The sequence below is a fragment of the Populus alba genome, chromosome 3, assembly GCF_005239225.2.
Source record: "Populus alba chromosome 3, ASM523922v2, whole genome shotgun sequence".
NCBI lineage: Eukaryota > Viridiplantae > Streptophyta > Magnoliopsida > Malpighiales > Salicaceae > Populus > Populus alba.
This window is the reverse complement of record NC_133286.1, coordinates 19,600,187-19,616,471: the sequence shown is the minus strand read 5'-3', so window position 1 is coordinate 19,616,471 and position 16,285 is coordinate 19,600,187. Positions and strand designations below refer to the sequence as shown.

Below are 16,285 nucleotides of genomic sequence, written 5' to 3'. Positions count from 1 at the left end.
AAATTTTATAAAAACTTTAAATTTTCAAGAACATATAAAGAGAATAAAATACCAACAAATAAAATATCACAAACATTACATAGAATGATAAAATTAAAAAGTTGAGTTACCTGAATAGATCCACAGAGGCAAAGCGCAGTACAAAAAAAAAAAAAAAAACAATATTCTTCCTTTCAGGTTTACTGTATGATATAATGTATAATAATTAACAAAAGATTTTTGCACAAGGTAACAAAAGAAAAGAAAGAAAAAAAAAACCCAGAAGTACGTGAACTGGAGTGGCTGACTAAAATATAGTCTAATTCCACCTGGCATTCGAAGAAACGCTTATAACCCACAAATCAACCTCCACAAGATCAACGATCCCTCAGTTGTGTTTTTATATAAGGTGTTTTTATCAGATCCATTTTTCTTTTGTTCTTCATTTGTGTTTCTTGAATTTGTTGCAGACAGATAGATATTGAATCCATTGAGAAATCAGTGTTGTTTGTGAAAGTTCGGTTCTTGTTTTATGGGTTTGGTTTGTTCTCACCTCTATTTTAAAAAATAAAAAATGTTTTGGCCATTTAAAGTTTAAACCAGTCTATTTAGTTGATTAAACCAGCCTAAATTAAAAGAGTTGTGAATTTAGGCTATTTCAGTATATATATAAACCCTTTTTTCTCTACTATCGGATTCAAATTAAACCAGCCTATTTAAATTAAACCAGTTTATTTATTTGATTAGGATTAGAATTACAACCTGAATTATTAGATTTTTTTTGTTTTCAAATGCGCTTGCAACGCTTAAATAATTTACTAGAAAAACAGTGCAAACCCACGAAGGGACGGGTAGTAAAATCCTAAAATGAATTGCATTTTCCTTTAATTTATATGGTTTTTGAATTTGGCCCAGGCACTACTTCATAAAAATCGCCCAAGTGCCTTGGACCAAGAAAAACGGAAGATAATCTCAAACTGCAACATTTGGTTAAAGCCATATAAATAAACTCCATATAAAACCTTCCATAGACCACTGACCTGTGTCTCACATTACTGCCGTTGTAGCTTACATCCAACGAGGAAGCGCTGGTTGACAGAATATCTTGCATGGAACTTCATGTGCAACTTGATGTGTGTCTATTATAATTATGAGAAGACTGGAAGTGAGTGCAAGCTTACAGTGAAACACTACTTCTACATGCTCGAATCGTAAACTAGCAAGCTGAACATGGAAGCATCAAGACTAGGCAGCCATCTCTGAAAGATAACATGTAAAGAGAGAGACGGCATCCTGCAAATGATTTGAGCGGAGGTCTTCGGGAATTGGCGCTCTCAAAACAGTGTCGAAGCAGCTTAACTGAGCATCTCGTGTTGACCCCTCTCTTATATCAGGATCAGATAGAAGCAATTCTGAGATCTCCTCTGCCATCTTTGAATACGCTACCCTGCGCAAAAAACATTAAGCCATGTTGGTAGGGAAAATAGGAGAGAGCCAAGAACACTTGGAAGCTATCATCCCCAAATTTATGGTCTTTTTGACCCTCCCCACTAGCAACAGATAATCCCGATTTTTGTTGATCTGCAACTATTTGAACCTCTAGCCTTCACTTTTGAGAGGAGAAAGCACATAACTGTTGCATACAAATAATGCATAATGCTTCTAGAACTACGAGATTCCCAAGGAGACCGCATTTCAAAACATCATAGCTTACATGTATCAACAAGACATTTTTTAAGGGAGAAGGAATTTTTGAAGTACATGCAAAAATCTAGATGAAACAAGTGCTGATTGAAACGATTCAAAAAAATCCAAGTAAAACACATGCTACCAAAATAGCAAAGGGTAAAAACGCTTTTTACCATAAACAACGGTAAAGATAATTTGTTTTCTACAAGGTAACATGGATGATCTCTGTGAAAGATGACTAAAATGAGGCTGACAATTATTAGTCAAAACACATTTGTTTCCAAGAAATTAAACTAAAAATAAAAGATACCTTGCATCCATTGGTAATTGGTCCCGCAAAACATCTAAAGAGCACTTAAGATGATCAAGGAAGTCTCTGCAGGCAGAATTTTTGCTCTCAATAGAATCCTGCGCAAGATAGCAAGCATTCAATAGTGCTCAATTATAGAGGAAAACAAGGCGTCTTGATTTGGGACAGCAAGCCAAAAAACGGGCAATAGAATACCAACTCAAAGTGAACAAGCCATTAGTTTCCATTAACCAAAAAACTCAGATCAACACCAGTTTTGTTGGGTGGATGGGTGGGGGAGGGTTTGCTTTGACACAACAATAAAGGCAGTTCTCATTTACAACTGATGGCATCAGCACAGCTTAAGGAATAAAATGTTGTGGTGAGTACAATTCATTAAGCAATGACCACTTTGCATGCTGATAATGAAGTACAGAATGCATGCTAAGATCCACAGAATTTATGTATGAGCCAAGTTTCCTTACCAGTTCACTCATGGTATTGGTGTCATCCTGAAATGAATTTTTTATCGAATAGAATGATATGTAAATTCCAGCTCCCAAGTCCCAATTTGCAATTTCAGATTTATGATCCTCCATTGCAATTGCAAGCCTCCAAATCTCTGAGTGGTCAGCTGCATCAAATTGAATGTGAGAAGAAATTACATGTAGCCCAAATATTATGTAATTTCTTCGTTTTAGACCATAGAAATCTGAATCATGAACATATTACATATAGCCCAAAAAAAAACAGAAGTTTTTTAACCCTTCTACAAGGGGCTTCCAAATGATTGATAAATACAGCATGTGCTAATTAGTATTATAAAGAAAGGCTTATACCTGACAAAAATAATTTATGAGCAACTGAAGTTACAAAAACAGAATGAGCCTTTTGCCAATTTGCACATTCAAGATAGTGCTCAAGGGCCTTTGACAGATCCCCATGGTAACTGAAATAAACCGCCTGCATTGCATGTGATGTAATGTGTCAACCAGGACAATAAAGAGATGTTTTATAAGGGATAAGAAATTCACTTTGCTATTCCTCACTGAAATGGAATCAGAAAATCAGTTGGCAGATATCAAATTTGCTAATAGTTCCAAAAAAAAAAATTCAAGTTGAAAATTAGTCAACCTATACTAATCCTCAGCACGGGTAATGCAGAAAGTTTATATCCGTCAATGTCATACATGCTAAAACAGAAAAACAGCAGAAAATTTGTATCATATCGCGACATAACAAAAAATTTAATTCAGCTGAACCCATATGAATTTTGATGCTTATTAAGTCAGTGGGTGGAGCCGTAGAGGACAAATTTTGCTGCTATTAGAGATACTGGTTGATGTTTGACATGGTGTGTGGAAAGAGACAGAGAGAGAAATACAAGTACTTTTGTGGGAATGAAATATGGAAATCAGAACTGACTTCATAAAGGGCAACCTCCTTGTGAGGTTTTTAATGAATTGTTACCAGTGCAGTAAGTGTGTCCATATATGAAACCAGTTGTAACATCAAATGCAGTAACCCAAGAGTGCAATATAAAGAGCAAACTGAAAGGTTTGAGATATGCAATGAAAACAGTAATAGAACTGTCAAAAAATCAAAAGCATACCATAGCTTCGTGCAACCATGATAATGGAATGTCAAGGTTCTCAATAAATCGCTGTTGTGATTCATCAGAACACCATGTTTCACAGTATTGAAACAAAATTTCTCGGATAACAGTAGCATGGAGATATGGATAATCATCACACTGAGGCATGTGAAGGACCACATATATGGCCCAATGGCACTGCCCAATACACAGAAGCTGAGAAACAAGTCCCATGTCTAGAACTTGTAGATCCTTAGAAGTGAAAATGCCAACTGCTTCTAACACCGCTCGCTGATGCCAGATCATATGATAATCAAGTGGATCATGTGTTGATGAGAAGGCACTAAGCATGGTCTTCAAAGAGCTAAATTCACCCTCGCCATTAGCATGAAGAAGCATGAGATAGTATGAGAGATCAAAGTGTTTCTCTGAAAAATGCACATCTGCATCTACTGGCCCTTCATCAATATAAATTGGGAGAGGATATGGAGCCTTACCATTGACAAAAAGGTGCTGGTAGGTTTGAAAAATGATGGGTAAAGGCATGTCAGGTGGCATTTGATACCACATCAGTAACCCTAAGAACCTCTTCCAATCAATTTTAAAATCATGCAAAGCACCAAGAATATTGCCAGAAAGCAACTCATAAAGTCTTACTCTCTCCTTCTCAATGAAATTGAAGTCCAGGCCATTTGACCTCCAAAGATCAAGCTGCTGTGAAATGTCAGCATGATTCAATCCACCAGCCTGACTCAACAAACATGCCAGTCTTACATCCCCTCTAGAAGCAGCCATTTCCACAGCTGCATCCAGTTGTCTTCCGGTCAGAAGTAAGAAAATGTGTTCTAGATAACTGGATTCATTCAAGGAGCTCACTTCATCTTGGACACGATGGCAAACACTTTCTTGCAGCCAACAACTGAACTCTGCTCTCCGTATTAGAGGAAGTGCTTCTTGGTCAACTTCCAGAGAACTTTCTTTCAAATCCTGCATCATATCTTCCTCATTGTCAGCACCCACAGATTTTGACTGTCCACTATTTTCCCTTTCAGAAAAAAGTACTTTTATCAACTCCCAGATCATTACTTGGTGCATCAAAACCAATCGTGCAGAGGATGAAAGCCATGGAACCTCCAGCTGCCTTTCAACAATGTCTATATAACTTCGACAAATTTCTGAAAGCATTAAGCGATTAGAAACAACTTTTTGAAGCTTCAGTTTAAATGAACCCATCTCAACTTCTTTTGTTTCACGGTTTATTGCCTTGTGGAGATTCAAAGGTGAGTCAAAAGAAAAGTCAACTAGTTCCTTTCTGGATTTATTATTTTCATCTCTGACCACTTTGTCAAGCGCGACCTTCTCTACATGGATAATAGAAGATAGAAACCTCTGAGAATTATTACCTCCAACTGGAGCACCAGAATGAACAAGGACTCCATTTGGGCCCCAACCAACACGAAAGGAACGGCCCATGAATAAACCTGCATCAACAATGTTGCAAGAATGGCTTCCATTTATTGGTGTTTCATGCTCCAGGTTCAGCGTAAAGCCTACTCCCTTCATCATCTTTGAAGTCAGGCCCTTATGTTGTTGGGCCAACAGAATGGTTCCGGGGGAGCTGGAATCAAAACTGCCAGGTTTGTACTCAAGCAGTGCTAAAGGTGTTTTCCTCATGGCAGGCGAACTAGCTCTATGGCTCATCCTCTGAGTGGAATTCTGTAGAGGAGACCCAATGTTTTCTTTATTGTAAGGAAATTTCTGACGTAGACCAATCAAATCCTCAACAACTTCTTCTTCGTCGTCAGGAAACATCCATGTCCTCATTTCGTTCATTCTTACTGGGTCAAGACCAAGATGAGCAGGAAGAGAATGATAAAGAACTGGTTCATTAGCTTCTGCTTCTTCTGGGGTTTCTTCATCCATATCAACAATCTCACCACCTTTCATCTCAGCAGGATCTTGAACTTCTGCCGCATCATCCATTGTGATATCTTCTTCATCATCGCCACTTAATCCAAATCTGCTAAAATGGCAAACCAAGAACTTCCATTCCCCAATTACAGGATCAAATGAAATAAATTCAGCTCCCTGTCTCTCCATACTCTCCCTCAATTTCTCTACAACATCATTGATTCGTCCCTTGTTAAAATCCAACAATTTTAGTTTTAAAGTCAAAGAAACTTCAGCGGGCTTATTAAGGCCCTGACCAACCATAGGCTTAGCATTTTCATCTTCATATACAATTACTTCATGCCTATTAAACTTCACAATGTGATCTAAATTTAACCTCCTAACATCAGTCTTCCCGAGAAACTTAACACGTCCATAACCAAACCTTCCAACAGTGAAATCCAGGACCCGACTGCAATATCCAGGATCCATAACTTCCCGAGCAGCCAGGTCCATCAAACAAGGTTCCATATAATAATCTACTGAACGCAATGTGGGCAACAAAGCTTCGACCATTCTGAAATCCTCGCACCGTGGCTCACTTTTTAGACACGTTCTTCTTTTCTTGTATTGACCCTCTGAATTTAAAGTTTCTACTTCATAATCCAGTTCACATGAAGTGCCAAAAGAAAGATTGCTTCTTATACTTGGAATCTCATTTGAACTCCCTGATAAAATAATACAAAACACATTTTCATTATTGAAGAAGGTGCCAAATATTAGTCAATTTCCACAAAATAGGGAAGCTAAATAATAAAACACATTCTTAGATTAAAAGGAAAAAAATACAAAACCCATGGAGGCATATGATCGAACATGTTATATGCAATGTCAAACAAATCCCAGTAGATTCAAATTGAAATAAAATGGATAAAATGAAACCAAATACTCTACTTTTCACTTTTATCACCCGCAAAACACCAATTAACACCTTACACAAGCAAAACGAGTTCATCTTTTCCCAATATTTAGCTACTTTGCTACTCTCAAAGAGCAGCACATATAATCAAAACAGAGTACCGGATACTGAGAGCGATAGATTCAAAGCAAGAGAGATTTTCATGAGGGATTAGAGAGTTACCGGAAACCGGAAGGAGAGAAGGAGACGCCATGATAGGAGCAGAGAGAGTAAATTAGCAGAGTAAAGGCTTTCGGTTTTTTGGTATGGGAGCGGAGGTTAACCGGAAGTTCCGGTCTAGGGTGGCTTAAAAGAAGGGATCTACTCGGGCTAATGGAAGCTGCACAGTGGATGCAGAGTAAAAGGAAACAAAGGGAGGGAAAAGAAACTGCGAGGAACTAGAGAGGTAGCCAACAGAAACGACACTGTTTTCATTCAGTAAAAAACGAGATTGCAGGTCCTTGCTTCTTCATGTGTTCTGCTTCTTCGTATATTTGAGATTGCGGAATGAGTTGCTTTTAAAATATTTTTTATTTTAAAATATATTAAAATAATTTTTAAAATTTATTTTTAACATATAATATCAGATATAAAAACATTAAAAATTATTAATTTAAAATAAAAATAAATAAATAAATGTTAACAACAAAAAAAGGGTTAAATCTCAATGTTAAACACTCATTGGAATGCATTTGTCCAATAGAGAAGTTAACCACACACAAAAAAATTGCATATTATGCTCAATTAAATAAAACAAATATTTTAATAAAAAAATAATTTTATTTATGAAAAAAATAAAAACTAAACATTATAGTATAAAATAAATTATTTTTATATGCTGCTTCACGTTAAATTAAATAATAAAATAGTCATTTATGTTATTTGAAGTTTGAACACCATGTACAAAGAATTCTTTTATGAAACTATTTACAAATAATTAGATTATTGTTCTTTATATTCATATAGGACAGTGAGGCGGAAAATTTTATGATGCTCAATAAGTAATCAGTGATATTTTTATTAATTATTATTTGTATTCATCCTTAAAAAAAATAAACACAAAAAAGAAAAAGAAGATGAAATTTATATTTTTAAAAAGTAATAAAAATATCTTCACCTAAAATTTTTCTCTTCTAATTATATTTATTTTTTTAAAATAATGAATTTAGAAAAATAGATAAGTTACCATCTGTGCAACATAATTTTTTTCTTGAAATACTATCACTCTTCTAATTAATTTTATATATATATAATTTGAATTTATTTTTTTTTTCTCCCATTGAAAACTCATCAAAGAAACTATGAGAGTATTTTGTAAACCCCAAATGAAATTGAAATCTTGTAAGAAAAGGAAGAAGAAATTGTAAGCCCAATTTTCGAGTCAAATTTGATTGAAAGAATGACCTTACATATTATTCTAACATTATGACAGGGGTTGATTGATAATGAACTGAATAAGCAAGAAATTTAATTAGGACAACCATGAAGGGATCCAGCATCACATCTATGCGCAACAGCGTTCAACTCTATGTTGGATTTGAATGTAACCACACCCAACCTCACGTTGGACGGGATGCGACAGTTCCTAATCATTCTTGAATACACACATGAGCTAGACCTGTTTTGGTGCATAATTAAAGTGTCATTCTACATTAAGCCTAGATTAACAATTATAATGCCTATCATAATTACGTTAAATACGAATAAATTGTCTATATTTACATTAATTAGATGTGATAATATAAATAATAAGATAATATTATTTTAATCATACAAAATTACTTTTCTACCCCTCATATATTACATGAAGCAAGAAAAATCAGATGATATAAAATAATGGAAAAGGAGAAAGAAAAGAACTTAGTTCTCTTATCCTCAACCTTAGACCCTCTTCTCCAACTTTTATATACCTTCATAAAAGCTTTTTAATATCTCCATTAATGTTGTTTTTTATACAAATATTTATAATACTAACTTGATCTTTGAAGGGCTTCCATCAACATTTTCAAGGGGATTTTGTGCAGCTATTTTATCTTATAAGGAGTTGTATATTACTCGAGAGACAAAGATTTGCTCAAGAAAAAGCCTATGTGATCTTAAAGTGAAGATCATTGAATTTACCATAAATGATGTAGGAGAATTTCCAGAGGTAATTCATCTCTAAATATTTCATATGATTTTTATAAGTATATAATCAATTTTATTCATAGTTTAACTAGTAAGTTTGCTTCCCGGTAATATTTCCACCAAGAGTAGAAATAGAAATCAATATAAAGGCCATCCGTTTGCAGTTGAAACCCCAAAACAAAGACACCAATCCTCCGAAAGAATATCTTCATGGTTTCTGTGTATTTGAAATTGATGTTTTTTAAAATAGATTTTTATTTGAAAATATATTAATTTTTTTATTTTTAATATTAGCTTATTAAAACTGTAAAAAATACTAAAAATATATTAATTTAGTATAATGAATAAGCAAATGAATAATTAGCAAATGTTGCTCAATAAGTAAATGAATAATGAGCTCCGCTCCTTCGGGAGCTCTAATACATGTCTAGATAATTATTTTTTTTTTTTAAAAAGCACAAAATGAATAAAAATCAATCTTATTTCCTTAACTTCGTTATTTATGGGTTGGTATTAATTCTTCAAGATTAAATTATTAGGTAAAATTTTAAAACATGACCTATATTATTTTATAAAATATTTTTTAAATGAAAGTTATTTGAACTCAAAACTTTTACATGCCTATATTATTTTGTATTTAATTTTTATCAAATAAATAAAAATAATAAAATTTAAATTTGTGACCGTTTGCCTATTAAAATTCTAATACCATACCGGACGACCATCTTAACCTAAAAATTATATAAATACCTCGGATTTGTATGTCAATGCAATATTTTAAATTAATCTATTGGATTGGCTTTCTCAGTAATGCTGGTGAAGCAAAAGAACATGTGAAAATAGATTGATGCTAAACATGTAGGCAGCCCAAAGATACATCAAATATGAACCAAGCACAGTGTTTATTTATAATATATGTTTGTTTCATTTCCCACGCTCCATTACGGCTACATATTCAAAATTTTAGTAACATCCTATAATCTGGTTTCTATTATTTTAATGACTCAGATAAAACTTTATTTTTTTCACAAAAAGGAAAAATCCTTGAATGGCCGCATTTCGGCCACTAAGAAATTCAGTATCTGTGTTGTGTTAATGAGTCTGTCTTCTCAAAGTAGTTTTTCCACATGAACATACGAGATAAAGTAAATTCGAGGTCCTTAAACTTTGTATACAATATCAATTTCGCCCCTAAAAGAAAAAAAGGAGGACGTATTATTGATACTCATCTGGATGGGATCCAAGTGTGTGATTCTAAAACTAATAAAGTACGACACCCCCCAATTGGGGGGCTCCAAGCCTTCTCTATCACTTCCACAAGGCTTAAACCAAGGCCCATAGGCCCAATCCTAGCTGTGGACTAACCGTCCAGGGGTCAGTGGTCACCGCCCAGCGTCCGTACAACGCAGCTCGTCCTTCTCCCTTTCAAGCTCATATATTAGCAGGCACACAGAGCGACAAGTCACCCTACAATTGCATCACCTTTCTTCCCCCCTCTACTTTTAAACCTCCTCCTGCCTGCATCTCCTCCTGTATTCCACACTCTCTTGTAATTCTACACTACCTGCATCTCCTCCTCCTCTGCTCATTACAGATTATTTGAATCTCTACTTTTCACCTTTTCTTTCAGCTTCTGAGAGAATTCTTTTTTATATTTATTTATTTATTGCAGGTAGCAATGTCTGCTTTTGGTGCTGCCGCGACTGCTAATACAAACCCTAATAAATCCATCGAGGTAGTTCCTTTTCACCAAATGTTTTCCATTATTGTTTTTAGTACTTAATTCACGTCCTAATCTGTGTGTTTTGCTTGCTTATAATGATTTTTTAGGATGAATTTTTAAGCGTTTTTTCTTTTTTCGCCTAGCTTGATTATGTATTTAGTTCAATCGAAGATCTGTGGTAATAATGTAAATATAGTAGCAAAAATTGGATTTCACACATAATTTAGCTGTTTTGACGCTTTGATTTATTTTTTATTCAGTCTTATTTATTTATGTTTAGTGATCAAGTCCAAGTACTATTTCATTGAAATGTTGGTATCTTATGTGTAATTGGTTTTGGAATTTAGCTACTATTCTCTCTCTCTCTCTCATGCCTAATTTGATTACAGGTTTCGCATCCTCCCAGTGACTCAGTTTCGAGTCTCTCTTTCAGTCCCAAAGCCAATTTTTTAGTTGCAACTTCTTGGGACAATCAGGTTTGTATAATGTATTAGGTTTCACTATCTCGTTTTTATGTTCTTTAAAATTTGCTAAGAGAGTTGATTGATGAATTGATATTTGTTAAAAGCGAGCGATTCAGTTAACATAATTATTTTGATATTTTAATTTTTGATGTTAGTTTTAGTTTTCGTAGACATCTGGTTGTTTTTATTTATAGAAAATAGTTTTTTTAATTTTTTTATGTCCATCTCTAGTTTTGTTGTTTTTTTCTTGTTTATTCTAAAAAGATATTTTCATGGAAAGCTTAGGAAAAATGTTTTAAATACAAATTTTTCAAAATAAAAAAACAAGAGACTTGATTGGCTTAAATGACAAATTATTCATGGAATGACCTTAAAACATTAAATGAACCAAACAAAGTTCTTATTTTTATAGTGGAGAATATGGAAAACAATTATTTGGTGTTTTCTGATTTTCTATAAAATTGGAGAATTAGAAAACGTGTTTTCTAAACAAAAAACAAATTTCATATTCAGTTAGCAAACATTTTTTTTTGGAAAACTGAAAACAAGTAAACACAACCCTTCTTTTCCAACTTTTCATTACTTTCCTTCTGTTAGTTTGTTTGCTATTTATTTCAATTGTTCTCAAAATTTAGAATTCATACATGAGCTGTTTGAAAAATTTTGTAGGTACGATGTTGGGAAATTACAAGGAATGGGACCAATGTAGGCAGTGTTGCCAAGGCTTCAATATCCCATGACCAACCAGTAATTATCAAGTTTTTTTTGTTTACAATGTCTTTTATTTATACTGATATTCTTAAATCCCTGTGATTCTAACTCTGTTTATACCTTTTTTATATTGATATTGAAGGTGTTGTGCTCAACTTGGAAGGATGATGGAACGACTGTCTTTTCTGGAGGGTGTGACAAGCAAGTTAAGATGTGGCCTTTGCTCTCTGGTGGTCAACCAGTAACTGTTGCGATGCATGACGCCCCTATCAAAGAGATTGCATGGATTCCAGAGATGAACTGCTTAGCCACAGGAAGTTGGGACAAAACCTTGAAGTAAGATTCCTTCCTTCATGTCACTGCCCATTTAATTTAACAGTTTCTCTGCATGATAGCTAAATACCTCAGTAGGTGTTCTGATCAGTGGTAAACTGCTAATTCTGCTCTCTTAGCAATTGTTTGGCTCCTTTTTTTTTTTTTTTTGGCTTTTAGATTAGCTGAATTCAAAATTAGCATTTTTTTCATACTCTGTTTTTTGAAAATCCATTATTATGCATCCAAGTATTTTGTTAGTTATGTTACTTCATGGAAAAAAGAAAAAATAACCATAAACATGCAATATTTAATGATCTCTTCTTTTCTCATTGGGTTCATATTATTTGTTTGCTTAGTTTGAAGGTGTTCCTAATTGCATGTGTGATCATGACTGGCCATAGGGTTTGAGGACTGGTTTAGGAGATGATCCAAAATTTTGGACTTTCTTGTAATATTTATACTGCTATATTCAGTTCAGCTTGTGCTCTTTATCTTTTACATGCACCTCTTGAAACAAAATTACACTGGCTACTTTTTCATATTTTTTTGGCTGAGTTTAGGTACTGGGATTTAAGGCAGGCAAATCCAGTGCACACTCAGCAACTTGGTGAGCGCTGTTATGCAATGACGGTGCGGTATCCTTTGATGGTTGTTGGCACCGCAGACAGAAACATGATAGTTTATAACCTGCAAAGTCCTCAGGTAATGGTTTCTCATGCTCCTGAGTTTCTAATTGGTTTTACTGAAGTGCTGTTTCACCGCCCCATAATTTTATATTGCTTTTAATTTTCTGCCAAAAAAAAAAATATATTCAACATTAGCATTTTAGAATAGTGATTATAACAACAGTAGATTAAGTTACAAGCATTGAAATGACATGATTTAGCATGTGAGCTTGAACTTATCAGATGCTTGTCAAGGTATTTTCCAGTTCTTTCTCAAAATGCCTTAGATCTAAGATGGTGCTGCTTTAGAATAGCTCCAGAGTAGCAGACACCTGAGTACAAAGTTGGTTTTATATAATAGCGCATAAAGTGGAGTAGAACAGTGGGTTCAACAAATTTATTAATTTCTGTTTGTTCCATGATTAAGAAATTATGTTACCACACTGACCTTGGTATCAAATACCATGGTGGCCCTAAGATGCATTTCAAAAAATTAGATTATTAGTTGTTCTTCATTTTTCATTTCTATTATTTTCCAAGTAAACTGTTTGTTTGTGTGAGTATCATTTTTTAATGTGAGGCTGTGTCCTGTTTCTATAATTGTATTTGAAAGTGTCCTTTTACTTGTCATTTCCCTTTTTGGTTGAGATGAGATCATGCAGAAAAACTTGATAAATTATGTCTGACACCTGATGCCTTTTAGGCTGGGATTTGGGTTGTTTTTTTGTTTTGTTTTTTCTTTTCAAATTCCTGTCTTATCTATAACTTCTCTTTTTTTACATTTTACTGGCACAACAGAAATTAGACTTTTGGGGATTAAAGAATTCAAGGATGTTTGGGTTCTCCACCCATTTAGGATGAGATGATGTTTCCCATATTATTGTATATCCTATCCAGAAAAGTTGGAGAAAATCATTACAAGGAACAATTTTTTAGTTTTAGTAATTGCTGGTTCAGGTTCCAACCCTCTGCTTTTTATTGTTCTACAGTAATTGTTTTTTTTTATAGTTTGAGAGAGTTCTGTTCTGATAAATGTTTAAATGCTTACAGACTGAGTTCAAGAAAATCGCTTCACCCTTGAAATATCAGACAAGATGTGTTGCAGCCTTTCCTGATCAACAAGGCTTCTTGGTACGTGCTCACTTATAATGACTTTTTTATCCTCTTCTGTTTCAAGTGACTAGAATTAATCGTTGTGCAATGTACACACAAGAGCACACTCATATTTGCGGAAACTGAAAATTCTCAATCTGTTCTTTTGTTGTTTTTAGTCCCAACTTTTGCTATCTATCATGAATCATGTGATCAAGAGAATAATAAATTTCTGCAAGGATAGAGAAACAGTAGACGTAGGCTTCTTGGCATGTGCTCACTTATATTGGCTTTTGTATTTCCCCCAAGGCAACCAAACTTCTGCGATTTACACACAAGGGCACTAGTATATGTGCACAAATAAATAAATTATTGGCTGTTTAAGTCTAAAAGTTTCTTCAATTCTCACGACTCAAGTGATCAGTGAAATAATAAATTGCAGCAAGGATAGACAAAAATAGTAGACTACGTGTTTGTTTTGTGAACTGTTAAATGGAGCTGCTTCTGACTTAGAATTCTTGTCATTTTTCTTTTGTTCTTTGTGCTTATAGTTCTCTTAGTTTCCAAGTTCAATTTGTAGTTTGAAATTTGGTTTTCCTTGTTGGACTTGTGGTACCTTTTAAGAGCATTTTGATTGGTATTCCATGCTATCGGTATGTAGGGTTAGAATTAGTATTTCCTTCTCATCTCATTTTCCTCTTCAAATATGTTATCCTGTTCTAACAATCCTTAGTCATCTACGGACTCTTAATACTTCTTGGCAGGAACTAGTTTGTTTCTTGTTTCATATTGAAAATATTATTTCTTTGATGATAGTAGTTAGTTATCTAGATTGTGTTCTGTGTTTATGTATAGGTCGGTTCAATTGAGGGAAGGGTTGGTGTACATCATCTGGATGAAGCTCAACAAAGCAAAAACTTCACCTTCAAATGCCACAGAGATAACAATGAGATATACTCAGTCAACTCCTTGAACTTTCACCCTGTAAGTTTTATTATTACTAATATCACTTTGCTGTCACTGGATGTACGTGGTAGCATGTTATTTTTAGAGAAAATCTTGATATCAGCAGCATTAGTTTTATAGAACTATAGTTTTATTGTCAGAGAAATCTGTAACGCGAAAAGTGATCATTTGAACTAAAGCTATACTCATCCAATTGCTGGATGTTAGGAGATATCTCTGATCAGTGCATGTATTACTTTTGAACATATAATCTCTTTCTTGCATACCTAATATTTTTAAACTGGTTTAGTGACCCTTAAAATATAAGCTTTTTAGGTCATGCCCGCTTCATAACATGTATGCATCTTTCTTTTTTTAGGTGCATCACACTTTTGCAACTGCTGGATCTGATGGTTCTTTTAATTTTTGGGACAAAGATAGCAAGCAGAGACTCAAGGTCATCTCCAGATCTTTCATTTCAACTATTTTTCTTTTTTCTGTAGATTAGTTTTATAACATTGGCTTTCATGTTTATCTTTACAAGTCTAGGCATTCGGTTGTATAATACACTTTATCTGAATTTCAGGCCATGTTAAGATGCCCTCTACCAATACCCAGCAGTGCATTCAATAACGACGGCTCGATTTTTGCATACTCGGTATGCACCGTTTTCTGGTTTCTATAACCTGTGATTATATTCCTTCCAATGATCACTGTCTCTTTGAGGAGAGACAATAATTACTAGAGGTCTTATCAACTGCATTGAATAGATTCTCTAAGCATTACGCTTAATAACACTGATTCTTCATTCAACTTTCTGCAGGTGTGTTATGATTGGAGCAAGGGTGCTGAAAATCACAACCCAGCAACAGCTAAGACCTACATCTATCTGCATTTACCACAGGTACAAGTGAATTAATTTGAGTTCGAGTCTTATATTACTTTTACTTGAGTATTCCCATAGTGAACGGGCATCATGCAATGCAATGGTGTTTTTTAAACTACAGGAATCTGAAGTCAAAGGAAAGCCAAGGGCTGGAGGAACGACTAGAAGGTGAAGTGTTTCAGAAAGGCCGGGCAGAGAAAAAATAGCCCTTTTTTTTATTATTATTAACCGAGACACGAGTTGTCAATAGAGTTTGGATTAGTGAAAAGAGTTCATGTAGATGAATGATTTTCCTAGCTTTATGTCCCATTTAGCGGCCCTGTTATATAGTAGTGCATGCCATGTTTGTTGACTTTTTTTTTTTTTTTTGATGGGTAGTTTTGTTTTGGTATTTAACCAATGTTATAGATAAATCTTTATAGTTTATAGTCTTTGACGGAAGGTTTATGATGGAAATCTTCTTACATTTCCTCATGAGGAGAAAATCAACATCAAATCTTTCGTGATCTGGTATCGACAGGGTCCTTTGAGTTTGCAATCTGTCCTGTTAAACAGTAAACAGAAATATAGTAAAGTCTTGTATGACTGACTGGAGCTTCACGATGGTCAAATTTGAAGTGCTGAATTGCAGGCTACAAAAGTCTCTGGATCCCGACAGCGATACTGGACTGAGATTTTTGAAGATGAGGAGCATAGCTAATTTTGTTGCTATATCGAGGCTTGAATTTCTTTTTACATTAAATATAACAATTAATTTCATGGGAATAATAGGACAAATTGATATGAACATCAGGGACAATGATTTCATGCAAATTGATACGCATGCAAATAAATTATTATGATAAGATTTCATGCGAGCAGTCAAGACAAGCGATAAGCGGTGGATTCTAACATCCATGCTTATCAAATGACTTTGCTTAAATATATATAAAAAAAACAAGTGTTGTTGAAGAAACAC

The 16,285-nt window shown here is 34.3% G+C and overlaps 2 protein-coding genes across 2 annotated transcripts; one reads left to right on the top strand and one right to left on the bottom strand.

Annotated features, from left to right (window-relative positions):
- Positions 1-980: 980 nt before the first annotated feature.
- LOC118054640 (nuclear pore complex protein NUP96) lies at positions 981-6,904 on the bottom strand. Its single transcript, XM_035066282.2, has 6 exons — positions 6,583-6,904; positions 3,570-6,169; positions 2,797-2,920; positions 2,443-2,591; positions 1,979-2,076; positions 981-1,426 (listed from the first exon to the last, which is right to left on the bottom strand). Exons 1-6 carry the CDS (start codon positions 6,611-6,613, stop codon positions 1,225-1,227), a joined length of 3,204 nt encoding a protein of 1,067 aa, XP_034922173.1. The 5' UTR covers positions 6,614-6,904; the 3' UTR covers positions 981-1,224.
- Positions 6,905-9,921: 3,017 nt separating this feature from the next.
- On the top strand, positions 9,922-15,913 carry LOC118054639 (protein RAE1). Its single transcript, XM_035066279.2, has 12 exons — positions 9,922-10,075; positions 10,199-10,261; positions 10,639-10,725; positions 11,383-11,460; positions 11,567-11,760; positions 12,300-12,441; positions 13,455-13,535; positions 14,352-14,480; positions 14,821-14,898; positions 15,028-15,099; positions 15,265-15,345; positions 15,449-15,913. The coding sequence occupies exons 2-12, from the start codon at positions 10,205-10,207 to the stop codon at positions 15,497-15,499; spliced, it is 1,050 nt and encodes a 349-aa protein (XP_034922170.1). The 5' UTR covers positions 9,922-10,075; positions 10,199-10,204; the 3' UTR covers positions 15,500-15,913.
- Positions 15,914-16,285: the final 372 nt, after the last annotated feature.